We start from the raw sequence: 22,426 nt of genomic DNA on the forward strand, positions 1-22,426 counted from the left end.
TACTAATATTACAAATAATGCGTAGATCTGCATCGTTGATGCTAAGAACAGAATGGTTATTACAGGATGCATATGAATGTAATATGACAAACTTTATTTGATTTAATGGTGGCAGACTTCTCTTGGTGTATGACATAATTTATTTGATTTAGCAGAAGCAGACTTCTCTTGGTGTGTTGAGTTTGGTTTAAGAGTTGAACGTGTAGGTCTTGGAGTCAAGTTTGATGGCTCTTAGCCCTCCAATTGGTGCTAGAATCATCAGCAGGAGGCCCAGCATAATGCAGATCTAAAATTAAGCACGCTGAATAAGTATTTGTTCTGAGCTTTAAAGCAAATTATTACATGATGCATATGAATGTAATATGACAAACTTTATTTGATTTAATGGTGGCAGACTTCTCTTGGTGTATGACATAATTTATTTGATTTAACAGCAGCAGACTTCTCTTGGTGTGTTGAGTTTGGTTTAAGAGTAGAACTTGTAGGTCTTGGCGTCAAGTATGATGGCTCTAAGCCCTCCAATTGGTGCTAGAATCATCAGCAGGAGGCCCAGTATAATGCATATCTAAAATTAAGCACGCTGAATAAGTACTTGTTCCGAACTTTAAAGCGAATCAAAATACAACAAAGACAAGGAGGAACTATCTGAATTGAACATACCCAGTTGGTACACCAAGATAAGCTAAACATCTTTGGCTTGTAGACGGCAAGCCACATGATACAAGGGATCTGAAGAATGATACAGGAAAGAGTAAGCATTGTTATGAATCCTTCGTTGTAAGGCATTCCATTGAATAAGAGTCTCATATTCATAATTTTTCATTTTTGTTTTTAGAGGGATGAATGAGGCTTACAAAGTATGTTGTAGGTGCAAATGCAAATCCTCCAAAGAATCCCAGAAGACCACCAAAAAAAGGGAAGGTAATGGCCACAAACATTGTTAATGCTGAATGACAGAAAACCTTATGAGAATAAAACCTAATCTGAGGATGTTATTTCATGTTTAGGAACACAATATCTGATGAGGAGGGGATTTTACTTACCAACATATACAGTTCTTGCAGTAAACCGAAGTATTCTTGTGGGTCTAAAATGCATTTTCTTTACCAATACAGATTCTATCATGTCAAATACCGGCATTGCATATATCTACATTAACACAATAAAAGCAAAATCTTGATGAGCAGCCAATTTAGTGGCTAGTCAATAGAAAAGAGCTAGTAGAAAGCATACCTGATAGCTGCCAATAACATGGATGACGACAAACGCGTTAGCTGCTATGATAAGCCCTTCAGGTTTCTGTAATGAGCTGAGGATGTTACTGTCAACATTGTTGCCAAACACGTAATATCCAATGAGAGCAACTGGGAAGTAGCACAAGGCCACAATAATATAGCCAACAACCGCTCCCTTCCACATAGGCCCCTTAGATGGTTTCTCAGGTGTAGAAGGAATTGTTGCTTGGATCTCTAAAACAACATTGTGTCCTGCATATGCAAAACCTATGGTGCCCAAGGCATTGAAGAAGTCTAAGACTTTTCCTGATGTGGTTGAGTCTTTGTAGCTATAATTGACACCCTGCTGAACACCCTTGTGGACAGAAGCTGTCCAGGCAATAGTAGAGTAACTGCATGACAACCACAATATCAAACATGGTTGTTTTTTAACAATACATGTAAGTTTGAAATGTAACGGCCCTCCAGTAGAACTTCTCTTCTGCCAAAATGCATGTTTGTTTTCTTTGTTATTGTTATTGTTTTGTTTACTTTTACATCTTAGCATTTTGATATCTCTTTATAACTCATTAATACTTTTTCATTGCTAATTTAGCAGTCATTACTCATTAGAGTGCCAATTAACATTTAACTCATTACACTTTCTTAGTTCTTTTTAATGACTGTTCAAAATTTTCTTCCTCTGACCAACTTATGTACTCTCTGATTTCTCCAGAGGCTAGTGTAAGTGCACAATTGCACCTGGACCCAAGAACAGTTATGGGCTCAGGCCCAATGAGCCTTAAACAATAAAAATTTGTAGAGAGTGGGCTTGAAACCCAGGTTAGAAGTGAGTGAAGATTAAATGACAAACTAAAGATTGCCAGTATTTGGAAACAGCAAGAAGTAATATAAATAGGTCTCCTCGGACGTAGGCGAGAGCATTCTTTATATTATCTCTCTCTCTTTGTCCTTTTTCTTTTTAGGTTACAAAAAGTCCGTCCCTCATTTCATTGCATTTCTGGATCTCCCCTTAAATACTCTTCTTTTAATACTTTATACGCGTGTTGCCCCAACTCCTCCCTTAGCCTAGATATTTCTTTTCTTAGTGCGCTTTGAACGATCAGAAGTTTCCCTTCCACGTTCAAGTGTCACCTCCCCATTAATGCGGCCGGGGTAGTGGGTGCGGTCTTTAATGTGGAGGTAGCGGCCTTTACTTTTGACACTTTCCCAACATCGGGCTTCTAGGACATTCAAGGGTTCACCCCACTTTAACCACGCGAGTCTTGAGTGTCATTCACTAACACAATGTACCATGAAGTCCGGGTTCTCGAGGTGTTAGTCCGAGGAGAAAAACATCCTCGGCTAGATCCTTGGATCCTCGGCGCGTGGGCCGACCTAAAGTACCAACAAGCCCTAAACCCAAGAGCGGTCGGCCTTCCTTAGTAAGGCCCGACGGCCCATATCCCTATTAAGATCTTTTTACCCCCCACAATAGCCCCTCAAAACTCTAATTTTCGACATCCGAGGAGAAAAATAGGGTTTTGATACGACGAGGAGCCTGCTCCACACACTTTATAAGTGATGGCACGTGTGGAAATCATTTCGCGTCCCGGAAGATGACACTTGGCGGTTTTATTTTCAAAAACGCGCGCATTTATTGTAAGTTACTCTTTGTCCCCCACGTTCAACGGTGAGATGGGCATCCAACGGTTCTCATTACTCCACAAAATTTTAGGCGGGACGGACATAATTTCGAGGCCGCCTTTTCGCACGTCTGACGCTTCGGGAACTTGCGCTTTCATTTAAGTCATCGGGGATCAATCCCATCAAAACAACAACGATCATTCTTCACGAGTAATAGTAAAAACCGTGGAAACCGTAGCTTCAACTTTGTAAGTTCTTGCTCTCTCTAGTCTTTGACCTTTTCTCCTCGGATACGGTCCTCGGCTATCACTACAATCACTCTCCCTTTTAGAGTTTAGTCATCGTCTTTTGTAATGGGAAAATTCAAGTGTCTAGTGGATACGCCGCGGGATGGAGGGCTTTAGAGCCAAATACCATATTCCCGGCGACGTAGGGTTAGAATCTTGCCGACGGAAACCTTGGTGGCCGATTCTAGGAAAGAAGGAGAGGTTATCATTCCTATGATAGCCTTCATAGAGGGTGGGATGACCCACCAATGAAACCGTAATGAGGGAGTATCTTCGCAACCACGGTTGTGCCCCGACCAATGCCTTCCAAACGTCTTTAGAGTTCTAGGTAGTGTAGATGCTCTAAACGAGCAGATGGGTTTAAACCTCACATGGCACGATGTCGTGTTCCTATATGAGTCCCACAAACTCTCTAAGGTAGGTTATTACATGAAATCTCGGTCCAGTACCGTTAGGCTAATCTCGGTCCAGTACCGTTAGGCTAATCTCGGTCCAGTACCGTTAGGCTAATCTCCTGTCTGCCCAAATCAAACAAAGGCATGAAGGACGACTACTTGATCGTGTCTGGGAACTGGCACGATGGCTTCCACTGCCCAGTTCAGTGGGGCGATCCGAGTGCGACGCCATAGGATTAATCTCCCCACAGCACGACTTCTCTTAACACATACACATAGAAATGCGTATTCACACTTACTTAAATTTGTTAAACTTCTATATAAATCGACCAAGTTTGTTTGTTTGATGTCTTTTGCGAGATAAGCAACACGTGCGTCCTCGTCTAAGTCACCAACGTCGCGGATCTAAACCGGTACTTCGCTCCGAGGTGTTCGTTAGTGAAACCCTGAAACTCCGAGCTACTCATCTTATTCTCCCAGGTACTCCCCCTTTCCAAAGACTTCCGGGAGATGAGAGGACGTCATTATTGCGGGCGGCCAGAAGACGAAGAGGATAAACGTAGCGCGGTCCCATTTTTGGACGGACCGTGACCTCCCGAACGCTCCTAACACCATTACGTACAACCGGGCGTGCGCCGGTCCCCCCTTGCCGTGCACTCACTGAGCAAGCGTCATTCCGGAGAAGAGCGGGTGTCTTCTTCACACACACTTGACGACGAGATAGATCAATTCCATCTCGAAGACACCGAAAGACCTCACGGGAACCGGTTTGTGGTACTTCCAGACGAGGAAGAAGAAGCCACCGAGACCTGCGGAATTGCGGGAGTTTGTAGTTGCCCTTCCCGAGGACGACAAAGAAGAAGACATGGGACGAATGGAGGGTCTCCTTACCAACGGGGTACAAGTTGCGGCGAAAAAGAAACGGGGACGTCCCGAGTTCCCCGGCTTACCTCCTCCTCCTCCTCGAGCCAAAGCGCCGTGGGGATCCCGAAGAAGAGGAAGGGGGATGATGAGGGGACAACTACTAAAGACCCCAAGAAACCACGCCAACAACTCCCACCGGCCCCGGCGAGGACAAAGGCAGGCGAGCCCGAACCGGGAAATCGGGGATGAGGCTGAGTGCGCCGAGCACCCACTGGTCCCAGGAGCTGAGGCTGGACGGCGCTCCCATATCTGCCGATCCGGTATAAGGGCGGTTCAACAAGGCCATGCCCACCACTTGGCCGAGGCCACAGAACGCCTGTACGCCGCCCAAGGACATGGAGACCTTGGAAAAGATGGGCCGGCCACAACTATTCCTTTCCCTAAAAAGAGACTTAGCGGCGGTAAGTGTTTCTCCTTTTAACAATATTTATAAGTAAGCTTGCTGCGGCTATTCCTAACTCCATTATACTTTGTTACGGGCTATTCAGGAGGTCTTTGTAGCTGAAAAGTTTATTGAAGACGCTCGGAAAGTAGCCGGGCGGAAATGAGCTCGAAATAAATAAGGCCGGCGAGAAAACCTTAGGTACGGCCCTTGCCGAGAACGAGAAGTGACCTCGGAGGTAGCAGAATTTGAGAGAGAAGAATGGGGTCGAGTCAAACTTGAAGACCATGAAGACCCGAATAGAAGGACGGCGCAAGCTCCTTCATGAAAGAGATGAAGAGCTCTCCCGAGCTCGAAGGGAGTGCTCGGATCTTAAGAAGCAAGCGGCGGCGATGAAGGAAGAAGCCGGCTCCTTCCAACTCTCTCTTCGAGGCGCAAGCGAGCAAGTTTCGATGAAGGGGTAGCCACCACCGCAGCGAGCGACGGAGGAGTTCGCGGCTTTATGCCGCGAATACGTCAAAAGTATGGGGGAAGCTTTAAACGTAGCGGAGTTCCTCGATCTTCGGATTTGAGGAAGTCGAGAACGTTTGGCTTCCCCTAGAAATACGAGGAGATTGAAGAGGCTCCTGCGGCTACTCCTACCACGAGACACAACTCTTCCCCCTTACCTCCGATTGTCCCAGCGCAAATTCACGATCCTACGAGAACCTTAACGGTTCCAATAAAGAGAAGGAAGGAGGAGTGGATGCGAGAGAAGGACTTGAAGCCGGACAGCGGAACCCATCGTCCTTTCAACAACGACAGTGGATAAAGGAAAGCAGATTATGACTCCTTTTGAGCTGGAGTTGAGAAAGACCGAGGGCACTAGTACCTCTCAGCAAGATCCTCCTCCAACAGCATAGGACTTTAGCTTAGGGCTTCTCTTTTTCCATTTTTTTTTTTTTTTGAATTATATGTAATACATACTCAATTGATTAATGAAGAGCGCTTTCGTTTACTTTTCACTTGGATTGTCTCTGTTTTTACTTTACTCTTTTTTTGTACTTATTACAAAAGTTTCCCATTAAGTCATATCAAAAGTTTCTCAGAGTATAAAAATCTAACTCGAAGGCTTGCACAATCATAACTTCCACATAATCACGCGTATATCACTAAAGATTTAATACAAGATGACATAGTTAATACGTTTGAACAATGCCTTGATTAAAAAGGAAAGAGGACTTCATATAACGATTAAGCCCTTATAATGCATAACACTGTTTCTAGTAGGATGTAATATCAGGGACCATTCCTTACACAAATTTGCTCAATACTTAAAGATATAAGACGTAAGATCCGAGTTAATAAACGATGAGTATTAACATCCAGACACAATCAGAAGTTAAGTTTAATCAAAGTCATAGTCCGAAGATAAATCTTAAGCAATCTTTCGTTTAATTCTTCAAAATTGTAACTGTAAATGACAAGACATCAATTTCCACAAGGTTTGTGGTCCGAGAATATGCACTTAACCAAGTTTCTGTTTGATTCTTAAAAATTATAACTTAAAATGTTAATTTTCCCAAAGTAGGAGGTCCGAAGACACGGCATAAATAAGGTTCTGTTTAACAAATGACAAGACATCAATTTCCACAAGGTTTGTGGTCCGAGGACGCACTTAACCAAGTTTTGTTTGATTCTTAAAAATTGTAACTTCAAATGTTAATTTTCCCAAAGTAGGAGGTCCGAAGACCCGGCATAACTAAGGTTACATGTTTAACAAATGACGGACATCAATTTCCACAAGGTTTGTGGTCCGAGGACCGCACTTAACAGCAAGTTTTGTTTGATTCTTAAAAATTGTAACTTCAAATGTTAATTTTCCCAAAGTAGGAGGTCCGAAGACCCGGCATAACTAAGGTTACGTTTAACAAATGACAAGACAGCAATTTCCACAAGGTTTGTGGTCCGAGGACACTTAACCAAGTTTCGTTTGATTCTTTAAAAATTGTAACTTCAAATGCGAGAGTTAGCCATAACTTTGAAACATTACTTGACAAAAGCTTATTTGATTAGTAATAATACCTTCTAAGATTATTTACATTCCATGGACGTGGTACAACTTGTTCATCCGGGTCAACTAGCCTATACGACCCTATGCTGCTATTGAAACAATGCGATAGGGGCCTTCCCGATTAGGTCTAGCTTACCCCATGCTGGGTTCTTAGAAGTGCCTACAACTTTCCTTAATACAAGATCACCGCGCAAGTGGCCTTAGCTTCACGTGGGCATCATGTCCTTGTTTTAGCTTACCTGGCGATAATAAGCCATTTGGACCATAGCCGCCTCACGCCGTTCTTCAAGTAAATCAAGATCTCTCCCTAGAAGTCCCTCGTTATTCTGCAGGCTAAACGAACTTGTCTTGAGTAGGAAAACCGATTCCAAAGGTATCACCGCCTCGGCTCCATAAGTCATGGAGAATGGTGTTTCTCCGGTGGATCGCGCGGTGTGGTCCGATACGTCCACAGGACATGAGGGAGCTCTTCTACCCATCTGCCTTTCGCATCATCCAACCTCTTGAGCCCGTTGACTATGACCTTGTTAACGGCCTCGGCACACCTCCATTTCCTCGAGGATAAGGGGTAGAGTATCTATTTGTGATGCCCGTATGTCACCACGATCTTGCCTAAAGGCGTTCTTTGTCAAATTGAACGCCATTGTCGAGATAAGAGTATGTGGTATACCAAATCTAGTAACAATATTCTTCCAAATAAACTTCTTGGAATCAACATCTCGGATATTGGCTAAGGGCTCGGCTTCGACCCATTTAGTGAAGTAGTACGTCCCTACGAGCGACCATCTTTTGTTTCCGAGCGGCTCTCGGGAATGGCCCTACAATGTCCAAGCCCCATTGCGCGAAAGGCCAAGTTTGGAGAGGGGTTAAGAACCCCTCGAGGTTGGTGGATATTAGGGGCGAATCTCGACATTGATCACATTTTGGCATAGTCACGAGCCTCCCTCTGCATATTAGGCCACCAATAACCACGAGTCGGGGCTGCATGGGCTAAGGACCTTCCCCCGAGTGTGACTCCCACAAATTCCTTCATGCAATTCCTCCGGCAATGATTCCTGTCGATTCGGGGTGTACACACGGCAAAATACGGTCTGAAAAGGATCGTTTGTATAACTTCGGTCCTCGGACCACCGGAAACGCGGCGCCTTTCGACGTACCCTTTCTGCTTCAACTTTGTCTTCGGGAAGGATGTCATTTTTGAGAAAAGATATGATCGAATCCATCCAACTAGGACCGAGCCTTATTAGATGGATGCGAGGTGCGTTAGCGACTATAAGAGAAGGTTCTACCAAATCCTCAACGAGAATAACCCTTGGTAGACCTTGAGCCGAGGATGTTGCCAACGTAGCCAAAGAATGCATGAGTATTTCCACTCCTAGAGACATGAGCTAAGGCAAAGGAGTCGAATTCGCCTGCCGACGCTTGACCCTGGGCCAAATATTCCGCATTACGGAATCTCTGGCTTCCATGGTACCCACGACTTGGCCGACTACTAAGCGAGAGTCCGAGAACAAATGGATTTCCTTGCCACCCATCTTACGTACCATTTGCATGCCTACCAAGACCGCTTCATACTCGGCCTCATTATTAGTAGCCGAGAAGGCCAATCTCAAAGATTTTTCAAAGACAATTCCTTCAAGGGGACATTAGAACAAGTCCAACGCCGAACCTTTATGATTAGCAGCCCCATCCACATAAACTTTCCAAGCCGAGGAGATACGGTGTGATCACGCCATGATTTTTCACCCATGTGTGCTTCCTTTGAAGTTTCTTCTAACAATGGTTCGGCAAACTACGCCACCAAATCGGCGAGGACACGACCTTTCACCGAGGTGCGAGGCTTGTATTTAACATCAAAGGCTCCCAAGATGGTTCCCCATTTGCCACCCGCGAATAATCGGCACTACGCAACACGACCTTGAAGGCAACGGGTCAAAACAACCACAGTATGAGGGAAATAGTGAGGGAGTTTACGCGTGGCGTGGACTACCGCCGGAAAGCGCTTTTTCCAAGGACGGATAGCGCACCTCGGCCTCATTCAAGGACTTACTAACATAGTAGACCGGCCTCCGCACTCCACTTTCATTCCTTATAAGAACTAGACTCACCGCATGAATAGCCACGGCCGGATAAGCAAATAAAACCTCGTCCACCTCGGGCGAGATAAAATGGGTGGCCGAGAAAGATATTGCTTAAGCATTGGAAAGGCGACTCACAATCCTCGGTCCATTGAAACCCTTTCCACTTGTTCAACAAGCGAAAGAAAGGACACCGGTCGGCTGATCGAGAAATAAATGCGTTCAACGCAATCATTAGGTCAATTTCGAATCTCCTTTAGGTTCCGAGGCGGCTGCAAATTCGAATAGCCTTGACTGCCTTGGGTTCACCTCTGTGCCCACGAGTGATCATATATCCTAGGAACTTTCCGAGATCACGCCAAAAGAACAACTTGGAGGCGTTAAGGCGCAACTTATACTTCCTCGGCATCCGGAAGGTGTCGGCCAAATCGTCATGTGCGAAGGTACCGTCTTACTCTTCACCACCATATCATCCACGTATACTTCTATATTTTTCCCCCGGTTCTTTGCTCGAACATTCGGGTCATCATTCTTTGGTAAGTAGCCCCGCATTTTTAACCCAAATGGCATGACCTTATAATGATAGTTCCCGGTTGGTGTAATGAAAGCGGTCTTCTCACGATCTTCTAGCGCCAAGGGAATTTGGTGGTAACCACTGGAAGGCATCCAAAAACTCATCCGAGGATGTCCGACGAGCATCTACCAGCTGATCAATCCGTGGCATTGGGAACGAATCTTTAGGACAGGCCTTGTTCGGATCGATAAAGTCTACGCATACTCTCCACTTTGCCGTTCTTCTTCTTAACGACAACGGTATGAGCCAACCATTCGGGGTAGAAAACTTCTTTGATAGCCCCCGCCCTTTTGAGCTTAAGAACCTCTTCCTTCACGGCCTCGAATGTTCTCGGGATGATCGCCGAGGTGGCTGCCTCCTCGGAACGATGGCCGGATTGACGTTTAAACGATGACAAATAAAGCTCGGATCTACGCACGGAGCCTCATGAAGGGTCCCACGCAAAGACATCTATATTGTCCTTCGAGAATTCCAACAACTCCATCTTCTCTTGGTATGGCAAAAGTATGCCAACTTGGAAGAACCTCTGCGGATCATCTGCTATTAAACTTCTCTAACTCCTCGCAGAACCCTGGCATCCTCGTCATCGCTCCGAGGTGCCTGCGGTAGTGCTATGACTCCTGGATGGGCAAGGTTGATGACTCCATTTCGGCGACGAAGCACCGCGGCCGATATGCATTGCCTAGCAACTGCACCTGGCTGCGAGGATTTCCTCAACATGCTCCCGAGGGGAATTTCACCTTAACATGTAAGGTGGAAGAAACGACTCCCAAAGCGTGCGGCCATGGCACGGCAAGGATGGTGTATATGAAGTACGCGTCAACCACAATGAAATCTACCTCGACCGTTTCTGTGCCGGATTGAACGGGTAGACGGATTTGTCCCTTCGGCACAACGTGCCCTTCCTTGAAAGCTTATAAGTGGAGAATCATAAGGAGTTAAATCTTCCAACTCCAACCTCGGTCCTTTAAATAGATCGGGGTACATGATATCGCACCGCTGCCTTGATCTATCATCACCCTTCTCACATCATAATTCCCTATCACGAGGGTAACCACAAGAGCATCGTCATGGGGTGGATAGTCCTATTTTATCCTCCTCGGAGAAACCTAAAACGAGTAAAGTGCTCTTTAATCTCTTCGGCACCTGCCACCCACATCCTCGGCTTTGAGGTTGGGAAACCGCCATGACCCTAGTGGGACTGAGCCGGTCCTGCAGTGCGGCAAAGATAACATTAATTGTTCCCAATGCTGGCCTAGATGAAGCTGTTCCTCTGGTTGTTTGAACCAACTTGACACACTTGCCCGGTGGTGACACAAATCTTTGCTTCAACTTTCCCTCACCGATGAGCTCGCTCTAAATGGTTCCACGAAGTCCGAGCCGGTTCTCGGTAGTGTGGCCCACATCTGATGGTACGAGAAAAGGTTTTGATTTCTTCTCGCGGGGTCCCCCCTGCCATCTTGCCGGGCCATCGAAAAAGGGCTCTTTACGAACTTTTTCTAATAAGCGTCTGCCCGGTTCTCGAACACGGTATTCTGACGGCTGGTCTTTGCCGAGCCGGATTGTCCGAGTAATCCCTCCTCGGTTTGTTGTTGTGATATCTGTCAGGCACGAAATCCCTTCTCTCCTGCGGGATAACCTTCTCCTTTCCTTTTCCTTGCTTGCTTGGTCTTCCTCTACCCTTTTATATTCATCAATACGATCCATAAGACGGCGTACGCTGCGGACGGGCTTTTTCGTCAAAGACTTTCTTAGGTCGTGATCGAGGAGGAGGCCTACCTTAAAGGTATTAAGCGCCACCTCATCAAAGTCGCCATCTATTTCATTAAACATCTCCCGGATCTGTCGGAGTATGCTTTCGGTGTCTCCCCTTCCTTCATAACCATGGATAGCAACGAATCCAATGGCCGAGGGACTACTGCTACACGTGATGAAGCGCGAAGCAAATGCCCTAGTTAACTCCCCAAACGAGCCCACAGGACCCCGATTTGAGACCGTTAAACCATCTCGTAGCCACGAGGTCCCCAAGTGGAGGGAAGACTTTACACATCAAAGTCTCGTTATGAGAGTGCACCTTTGCCATCCTTTGGTTGAAGTGACTCACGTGTTCCACCGGACCAGTCCGGCCATTATAGATGGTAAAGGTGGGCTGGGTGAACCTCTGGGAAGCCTCCCCCTCTCAATCCTCCGTGAAAACGGAGATTTAGAGAAGTTGGTGCAACGCTCTACTCATGGTATCGTTGCCTAAGCCCCTAGAACGAAGCTTCTTACGTCGCGAGTTGATTGGTCGTCCTCCTCGCCGGAGGATGTTGCGCTAGTGGGGGAATATGACCTTGAAGCTGTAGCCAACTCCCCTATCCTTCTAAGGAAGAACTAGATGAGGACGGGGAAACCTTACGTTTAGCACGGCGTAACTTCCTCTTCAAACGATTAATTTCTTTCCGCATGGATTTAGAGCCCTCATAGTGGGTAGTGCTACCCCCTCCGAGTATGGCTAGCCCCTGGGTATTCGTATGGACGCTTCCCTCACGATCCCTAAGATGTTCAAGACGTTCGAAATGATCTTCCGGTTGTGATCCTTGTGACTGCATGGTGAGAGCCTAAACCCATAATATCCCTACTACTTCTAGACTAGGTCCCCACAGACGGCGCCAATTGTAAGTGCACAATTGCACCCTGGACCCAAAACAGTTATGGGCTCGGGCCAATGAGCCTTAAACAATAAAAATTTGTAGAGTGGGCTTGAAACCCGGGTTAGAAGTGAGTGAAGATTAAATGACAAACTAAAGATTGCCGGTATTTGGAAACGGCGAAGTAATATAAATAGGTCTCCTCGGACGTAGGCGAGAGTCGTTCTTATATTATCTCTCTCTCTTTGTCCTTTTTCTTTTTAGGTTACAAAAAGTCCGTCCCCCTCGTTTCTACGTTCTAGATCTCCCCTTAAATACTCTTCTTTTTAATACTTTATACACGTGTTGCCCAACTCCTCCCTTGCTAGATATTTCTTCTTAGTGCCTTTGAACGAGTAACTAGAAGTTTCCCTTCCATTCTGAGTGTCACCTCCCCATTAATGCGGCCGGGGTGGTAGGTGCGAGTGTCTTTAATGTGGAGGTAGCGACCTTTACTTTTGACACTTTCCCAACATCGGTGCTTCTAGGACATTCAAGGGTTCACCCCCTTTAACCACGGTCTTGACCGTGTCATTCACTAACTGTACCATGAAGTCCCGGGTTCTGCGGTGTTAGTCAGGAAAAACATCCTCGGCTGGATCCTCGGATCCTCGGCGCATGGGCCGACCTAAAGTACCAACAAGCCCTAAACCCAAGAGCAGGTCGGCCTTCCTTAGTAAGGCCCAACGGCCCATATCCCTATTAAGATCTTTTTACCCCCCACAGCTAGCTTTTGTTTTAAATTATGAGCACTGAAGATTACCTCAAAGACATGACTGCTGCAGCCAAAGAGATTCCGGTGATGGAATTGAAGTTCGGCAGGTGGGAGATTACAAAATGAACTGAAGCAAATATCATGATAAAGTAGGTGGTTTTGATTGATTTGCAGTTTTTTTTGCAAGCTAAATCATGAATATTCTTCAGTGATGTTCCTCCTGTGACCATATACACAATGTCCACACCTACTTCGCAAATGAGCTGTTGAGGTACCACAATCCACAGACCGAGCTTTTCACCAAAGGCATGTTGACCTAACTCATGGTATCTATCAAACCGTTTTCCAGGAACCATTTCATGCATCTCAATCATTTGCCATAGAGTATATAAAGTGATTACCCATGAGAGTATCAGAATGACTACTCCAGGACCCCTGAAATTGAAGATGAAAAGGTAGTGGAATGATCAAGAGCTTGCTTTCAGAGCAAAGAAACAAGTACTCTAATAGTCTGAATTGCAAGTATCCTCAGCAGAAATGTTACCTTTGTTAATTAATTTCAAACACTGTCAAAAATGGTTGCGTAATTAAACAAGATTTTCTCTTGCAAGTAGTTCATAAAATCCTATGCATATATAGAAATTGTACTGCAATAGAATTTCCGCCTGACTGCTGTGATATTCTTCAGTATTTTTATAAAAATGCTATAAGAAAAATAAAGATTTCATTCACTTTTGAATAAAAACTAAACTATTAGGATTAAATCTTAAGCAGTGTGGACTTGGATACAACACAACATGGGACACAACGACAAAATCGACAAAATAATTCTTGAAGAATCAGAACGCAACAAAGTGGAAAACTTAGTTTTTATATATATATATATATATATATATATATATATATATATATATATATATATATTTATATATATTTATATATTTATATATTTATATATTTAACTTTTTCAAATAAATAACAAATATCATAATCTTAAAAGGCATATCTAAATTCGAAGGATGTATTCAAGTGTTTGTTTTTTTAAACTTGTTTGAGGGCACATATGGAAGTGGTCTTGACCTGTGCGTGTTCGACAAGGATATGTCAAAGATTTTGAAGGATTTGTGCTTCTTAGATTAAAACAAAAAAAAAAAAAAGTGTTTACAATTAATCTCAAAAGTAGAATTTAACTCAGTATATCACACGTACTCTTACAAGATTAAATAAATCACTTGGTACATTAAAGAGCTTTTCAGTTTAAGCTCTATGTCACAAAAACTCTATTACAACCATTTTAGTAAGTTAAGTCTATACTTGTCAAACAGTAACATAATAGTGATATACAAAGTAGTGAGGCAGTTTTAAAATATGATACTCATGAAGAACTATATTGGGTTTGTCTTAGACATATATACCATCCTAGACTCGCCATGGCAGATGGTAGACCCAAGACACCGGCTCCAACCATAGCAGTGACGTTGTGGAAAGCTGAGTACCACCATTTTGCATTCCTGGAAGATGTAATTGGAAGCCATTCGTCGATTTCCTTCTGCCTCTGCAAATTTTCATCTACCTGCATGTGATTTATGATCACAACTCTTAAGCAAAAGCTCAAATAATAATAATAATAATAATCCACCCCCACCCTTTAAGAAGAAAGAAAAGAAAAATTTCCATCATGATACATACGTCATTCTTCTTGCGTACTGAAGCATGGAAAATCTTCCCAATTTTAAGCACTGAGAAGCAGGATCACAAAGCTCTCCAATCCATTCTAGTTATTTCCATATCATGTGATATGCTGGTTATAACTATTTAAGTCCTACTGGGTGTGGACAAAACCCCATTAATGCTAGCTTTAAACTTGAGAGAGAGAGAGAGAGAAATAGGCTTACGTTGCTGGTTTTATTAGAATATCCATTTGTAGTTGCTTCATCGCCCATTGTAGCACTGAGAACACTGCGCGGTTTTGTTGGAGCGGATGAAATGAAAGAGATACAACAGGAACGGAAGAACAATATAAATAATAATTAAGCAATTTGAAATTTTGAACTACGTAAAATGTCGATCAATGTCAAGAGAAGTCCGCCAGGGAACCTGCAGGCTAGACCCTAGAGGGAGAGATTCTTGAAGGTGACTGCAGTGGCATTTTGGTATGACAATTTTTTAAAGACTAGTTCAGCATTTTTTTAGATTTATTTGTAAGACTATTAGTCTGTTTGGATAGAACTTATTACTGAAAATTAAAAATATTGTAACAAAATAATTTTTAAATATGTAAATAGTGCCGTGGGACCTATTTTCTAATGAAAAAATTGTTAAAAGTGAAGTTTGTGGTCTCGTGAATAGTACACGGATCCACTGATGCGCTGAAAAGGCTAAAAAGTCCACTATTGCAGCTACTGTTCATGTATAGGATATGAACAGTAGCCTCTGTCCCTTAAAAGTTGAAAAGCTGCCGCAAAAAAAAAAAAAAAAAAAAAGCTGAAACGTGAATGTGGAAACGTAAACGCAATAATTTGTATCTAAACGGATACTATGTGTGAGTTTGGATAGAGCTGAAAACAAGTTTAAGATGTGTTAGACGTTTTTCTGCGGGTCCCATTCATTGCTCACGAGACCCGCAAATACGAAATTTAGCAAAAAAAATTTAAAATTGGGTCCCACTCGATATTATTCATGGTTAAAAAGTATTTTGTTACAGTATTTTCAGTAATAAGAGGTATCCAAACAGACACTATATCATATCACATTAAAAGAATTAAACTTAATAAGTATGTTAAGTAATATTTTGTAAATCATCACAAAAAAAGTGTTACATAGTAGTAAAATTTATAGTATTTATATATAAAGTATCACTTAATTCTTAAGTGATGTACCTTAAGTTCCCAATTAAATTTAAGGACAAAGTTTGGTTATAAACTTGGTTCTAGTGAATAATTCCATTAAAAAAAAATTAACATGACTACATATTTTGAAAATTTAATAGTTGGATTACATGTTCTTTATGATGTTAACACCCATGTCAAATTTCGTGCTAATTGGATGTCATTTACTATTCAATCTGTAAACATATTTTTTATGTATAATTTTAGATCATAAAAACTTTAAATTTAAATATTTGATTGATAATATATCTGTCGATTTTTTATTTTCTGAAATTTTGTAAGTATGAATAATATATAAAGAAAATGTAATTCAATAGATATATAATCAATCAAATGTTTGAATTTAAAATTTTTGTGGTCTAAAATTATGCATAAAAAATACATTTACTGCTTAAATAGTAAAAATGTAATTTAATAGTAAATGAAATTTTGCAAGTATGAAGAATATAAAAAGAAAAAAAAATTTAATAGTGGATTTGTAAAAAATGAAATGTTAACCAATGCTCTAAGTGCATTGGTTTAAGAATTATTTTTAAAAACATTTTATAGAAAAATAATAAAAAAATTAATTTTTTGATAGTTTTTTATATTTCCAATGGAGTAATGCTACAGATACAAACTATTTTACAAACTGCTAATGTGACTCTAGTAATTTTCAAATAATCATTGATAAACATAAATGTGATGTTAATGATGGACACATATTAAAATTAATAAGAATTTTCACATCAATAATTTGTAAAAATATTGTAAAATAGTTTGTAACTGTCGCATTACTCATTTCCAATGAAAGAGATGTCAAAACTTTCTTAATATGGTTTATTAACAATAGTCATAAGAGCATGGTTAATATGACCTTAATTAAATTCACATCTAATAAAAAGATAAATATAGTTGTAGTCATCGACTAAAATAAAGTTTGTAAACAAATTTTATTCTAGATTAAGTCATGTGGCATATAGTAGAATTTAATTGCACTTACCACTTTACACTTGAGAAAGGTAATTAAATAATACCTTTTTGTACTTAAATGGTTTTAGGGCCAAACAGCTGGATTTCATTACTTCCAAAAAAAAAAAAAAAACAGAAACATTACATTATGTCATGACATCGCTGGAAATATCTTTAGGTCAATACATGAAGAGCCTCCCCTAAGTATCATCTCTTCAGTTGCATGCCGATCTTGAATGGCTGGCAAATAAGACACACGTAAAAAAGTCAACAAATTTTGAAGTGATTAAACTAATCAAAAGCATTAATTGGGAGAGTACATCTATTGTATTTAATGTTAATTATTGTGTATATACTCAACTCTCAATAACAGCATGATAGATTTGTGTGAATTAGTTAATTCAACTTTGTAAATTTTTTTATTGTTAACATTGATAAGATTCAAACTTAGAATTGTTATTAACGTTGAATAACGAATCTAAGTTCGAATCTTATCTACAAAAAAAATAAATAAATGATGATTCCTTAAAACGTAAGCATTGGGGGAGTAGAAACCCCTCAGTTATATATTAAAATAGAGCATTACTTGAGTATAAATATGTAAATTTGTTTAATATTTGTGAACAGTAAAATTGTATATATACAACCACATTGTTCATGGATTGTAAAAATGAAAACTGATATTTTAATAGAGTGAGAGAGGAAGAGAGGAAAAGAGGGAAGAGAGAGAATTGATTTGTTTATATTATTTTAATGAACTGTATGTAAAAATAGAAATTAAGATGTTGAGTGAGTTGTAAAATAATATGATAAAATAAATAAAGTAAGTTTTGAAAATTTAATAAACACTTTTATGCATCCCCTAATGTTAATGCTCTTAGAGCATTAGCATCTTTGTATCCCCAGATGCTAATGCTCTTTATGATTGGGTTTTCAATTGTTAAGAAAAAAATCAATTATTTCCATATGCTTTTATTTATTTATATCTATTATATATATATATTATATAAAAAAATAAAAGTATAATTGTCAATGTATATGATGTCTTATCACTTTGAGAAATGTAATGTCTTCAATATTTTCATAATATTTTTATAACAAATCATAAGTGACCAATTGTTATTGGTGGGTAAAAAAGTAATTTCAGTAATAAGTCAAATTAGAACTAATAATAACTTACTAACTATGATTAGTTGTAAAAAATTGCAGATATAGCGTTTCTCACAAATTTCCTCTATTGGCATTCTAATTCTATCTAAACAAGAAGATAAGATAACCATTCCCCTTCCTTCTCCTTTATATTCCCCTCATGCCCTCTAGCCTTTACTTTCCTCTTCTCCAAACTTTCAAACATTACATAAATATAAAGAGAAAATTATGTAGAACATATGACACATGCCTTCCTGGAGTAGCAAGGGCGCCAAAAGTCACAACTTAAGATTAAAGGGGGTGCTGGTAAAGGCCATCGGGACGACAGTGTCTGAATTGCATGAAATTTTGCATTCTGAATCCAAACTCATGATAGATGTCATGAGTGTCGCCTAAATTTAGGCAAATTTTTTCTTTAAGGCCATGAAAACAGTGTTTTTGCTATTTTATAGTAATATTAGTTTTTCCTTAATAATTTTTAGTTTAAAATTCAGAATAAGGTCCCGTCTATTTTAAGACATCTCTTAGGGATAATATTTTCAATTTCTGCAATTATCCCAATTTTGCTATTTTTGGAAAAAAAAAACATTATTTTGCCACCTAATTACGTGATTAGCTCAAATTAGGGTTTCTAGGCATTGCCCTAGCCGCCCTAGGGTTTCTTTTATTATTTAAAAATATCGAAGCCTCCATGGCAATTTAGTTTTTCAAATTTATAAAACACAGACTTTGTTTATTTTTCTCAAGTGGATTAATTCCAGGATCTTATCACCTTGTGAATTCAAGGAACCCCTCATCGATTCAAGGTTTTCATTCAAAAGTTAACTTGTTTAGTTTCATTTTTCATTCAAAAAGTAACGTGTTTGTTTTCTTGTAGCTTTCATGACATCATAAAATGAGTAGTTAAATGATGACTTTGTCAACATGTGAATACTTAAAGAGATAGAGAGGAAGTGTATGTATGAGTGGAGAAATTTTTATATGAGCCAGACGCATAAGATACTTTCTTACATAAGTGACATTATGGTGAACTTCATAATATCCATTTTTTAAGGAAGAGAGGGATAGTAAAAAAAAAAGTAATGAGAGAATGTTTTATTTTTAGTTAAACATGGATCACTTTTTAAACAAATGATATTTAATGAGTATAAAAAGTATATTTTATTTTAGATTGTTATATGAATATAGTATTATACTATTAAAAAAAAAAAGGGGTGTACGTTTCTTTCAGTCTAAGGATCCATTCATTTTTAGTCAAACACGGATCACTTTCCCCAAAAAAAGAAGAAAAGTCAATGAGTATAAAATATATTTTACTTTAGATTGTTATAAGAATATATTATCATAGTATCATACTATTAGACTAAAAAATTATGGGGTTTAATTTCTTTTATTTTAGGGCCTTAAGAACCATTTAGGGAGTTACTTAAATGGCCAAAAATAAAAAGAGCCAGCTTTGATTGTTGTTTGCAATATTATGAAATTAAATGGCTCCAAAGGGGTGTGTGTGTGTGTATATATATATATATCTTCCTTTTTTTTTTGTTGGGAAGAAAGTCCTCTATATCTTAGTTGTGAATTTCTATATTCCATTCAATGAACATTTTAGTTTTTTCTATTGGAACATAATTTCAATACCAGTGCATTTCGAAGGACAAATTTGAAGTTACCACTATTTTTATATATTTTAAACTAAATTACAGTTACACTCTAATTTATTTTCAATTTAATATTTTAAGTTTCATTTTTTTAATAAAGTTTCTGTTATTAACTTTGATTTGTTTTCAATAATCATTTCATCTAATTTCATCATTCTAGCCATTCGTTTTAGTATTTTCACTTTCCAAGGCAACAAATGGTAGACTTAAACCATGTAGATTTGATGGAATTGGTTGGAAGGACTGCGTTGGAAACAAGTGAAAGTTAAAGGACTAAAAAAAAAGGATTAAATTAAAAATACATTAAAGTTAGATAAAGTAATTTATAGTAAAGCCTATACATATATATAGATAACACAGATTAGAAATATCTGACTATCTATCAAGTTTACTGTTTTTATACCAATTCAAAATCAAATAATTTAACATAACATTATTATCTCGTAATTTTTTTGATCTCAATCATTATCTCATCATAAGGAGGCTTTTTTTTTCTTTTTTTTTGTCATCATAAGGAGACTTATAACTTATATATATATATATATATATATATATATATATATATATATATATATATATATATATAAAGAGGCTTATAATTTTTTTGAGAAGGGGAGGCTTATAAAATATGGTTATGTGCGGATTAAAAGAGGCTTATAATTTTTTTGAGAAGGGGAGGCTTATAAAATATGGTTATGTGCGGATTAAAAGTCGTTGTTGGCAGATCCAAATTATGGCTTGGTTAAGCTCCATATAATTCTTACTTAAAATACGTCTAAAAATATTATAACTTTGAAGTCTCAATCTATTTCTATTTGACAAGCAACCAATGGATGGTTTTATGTTTTTTATGGTCAACGCTTTCCCAAATAACAACCGAGAAAAGGAGGAAAATGAGGGAGACACGGAAGAAGAAAAGGGAAACTGAAGTGAGAGAGGTTTGTACGTTTATCTCTCTCTGAGAAAGAGCCACCATTACAATTTACAAATAATATAATTCTCCCAAAATCCAATTAAAATAGGTTGAAATGGTTGAAACACACTAAAATTTAACACGAGATGGAAAAAAGTTTTTCGTGTACAAATGTTATAACTAGTACGAAATATTTCTCTCATTTTGATCAAAGTAGAGCATAATTCACAATACTACTCTTTTTTAATTTTTATAGAAGAAAATTGACTACACTACTTGGTACCATTAATACGGTCAATTTCATCCCATTTATACCATAACGGAATAAATATTTCATTTTAGTTATAGAATTGGTACAATGAAACTCTATTGTTATGTCTTCTAAAAAAAAAAAAAAAAACTCTTTTGTTATGCATTAACTTAATTTTAGTGCATCTTGGTGTGTTTCAATCATTTTAATTTATTTCAACCAATTTTGGTTGGAATTTACATTTTGGTGGAGTGGAACCCACCACCTATAATGTGAAAAAACATTATTTATCTCACCAAAAGTCTTGTAACTTAATTAACATATCTTGGTGTTTCGAATGGAGACATTTAGGATATGTTTAGTTTGTATTGAGATTATATTCATTTTATGTATTCATTTTCTATATTCAAATCTTGTACTTATTTTTTTATTTGGCGTCATTTTCTGTTTTTTCTTCCCCTTTTCACTTTTTTTTTCTTCTAACAACTACTAACAAATATATATATATATATATATATATATATATATATATATATATAGAGAGAGAGAGAGAGAGAGAGAGAGAGAGAGAGAGAGAGAGTTATTTGATGTGACAAGTTAGTAATAGTGGGACCTACATAATTGATTTTTTTACGAAAATGTCACTGTATTCATTTTCAAGAAAAGAAAAACACTAAAAAGTTGTATTCAGTTTTGTATTTAAGTCTTATTTTTTTGGATGATAAAAATGAAAACTGAATATAAATACAAAGCCCAACAAGTTTTTAGTGGTGGATACCACAAAAAAACTGAAAACAAATACAAAATACATCCTTTTTTTACTCAAACCAAACAAGCTCTTAAAATTCAAATCCCCTAACTATATATCAACTTAAAATAATGAAAAACGTTTAGCTCAAATAAGACCACCATTACATATCACCAAAATCATCCTTATATACAAACACTAGTCACCATGAACCAAAAGTCGCCCCAATCATTCTCTAGTTCACATTCTAGGTCAATATTATCCTATTATCCAAACTATCACTTTCTAAACCATCCTTAACCCCTTAACATAACTCCATCCAAAACCAAAAGGATTCAATTTCAAGATCGTACTTAGACCCAGTTTAGTATATATAAAAAACTACTATTTAATTTCCGAAATAAAGGAGACCACAAAGTTCTATTGGTGATATACTTTGTATTTTATTTTATTCTTACAACTAGTTTTGGTGTGAAATATAAAGAGTACTTATTAAACTTTTTTTAAAAAGAATCTATAGACAATTCCTTTTATTAGGATTAAGAAAAAAACGTTTTTATTATGAAATCATACTGGTAGTTACTTTTATTATATTTTTAATTTGATGTGTTCTAAATTGAATGAATAGTTAGGTTACTTAGTTATATCAATTTTATTTTACTAATATAAATTAGGCAAAAACACTATTTTGGTCATTACATTTTGAGGTCACAATTAATTTGATCTCTATATTTTGATAACAGTCAGTTTAATCCCTGTTATTTTCAACTTGTAGTCAATTTAGTCCCTACTGTTAACTTTTAATAGAAAATGCTTATGTTGCAAACGGATTGTACGATTGACACATATGTATAAATTTTATTGGCCACGTCAGTGATTAATTAATTGTCAAAAAAATACACATCAGAAAAATATAATAAAAAAATTGTAA

The 22,426-nt window shown here is 38.6% G+C and overlaps 1 protein-coding gene across 1 annotated transcript; it reads right to left on the bottom strand.

Moving 5' to 3' along the window:
• Positions 1–429: 429 nt before the first annotated feature.
• LOC142614892 (lysine histidine transporter 1-like) lies at positions 430–15,097 on the bottom strand. The gene is made up of 8 exons (XM_075787537.1): positions 14,834–15,097; positions 14,354–14,511; positions 12,987–13,373; positions 1,234–1,627; positions 1,044–1,149; positions 855–946; positions 661–729; positions 430–565 (listed from the first exon to the last, which is right to left on the bottom strand). The coding sequence occupies exons 1-8, from the start codon at positions 14,879–14,881 to the stop codon at positions 467–469; spliced, it is 1,353 nt and encodes a 450-aa protein (XP_075643652.1). The 5' UTR covers positions 14,882–15,097; the 3' UTR covers positions 430–466.
• Between the last annotated feature and the right edge of the window lie 7,329 nt (positions 15,098–22,426).

Source organism: Castanea sativa, chromosome 1 (genome assembly GCF_040712315.1).
Source record: "Castanea sativa cultivar Marrone di Chiusa Pesio chromosome 1, ASM4071231v1".
Taxonomy (NCBI): domain Eukaryota; kingdom Viridiplantae; phylum Streptophyta; class Magnoliopsida; order Fagales; family Fagaceae; genus Castanea; species Castanea sativa.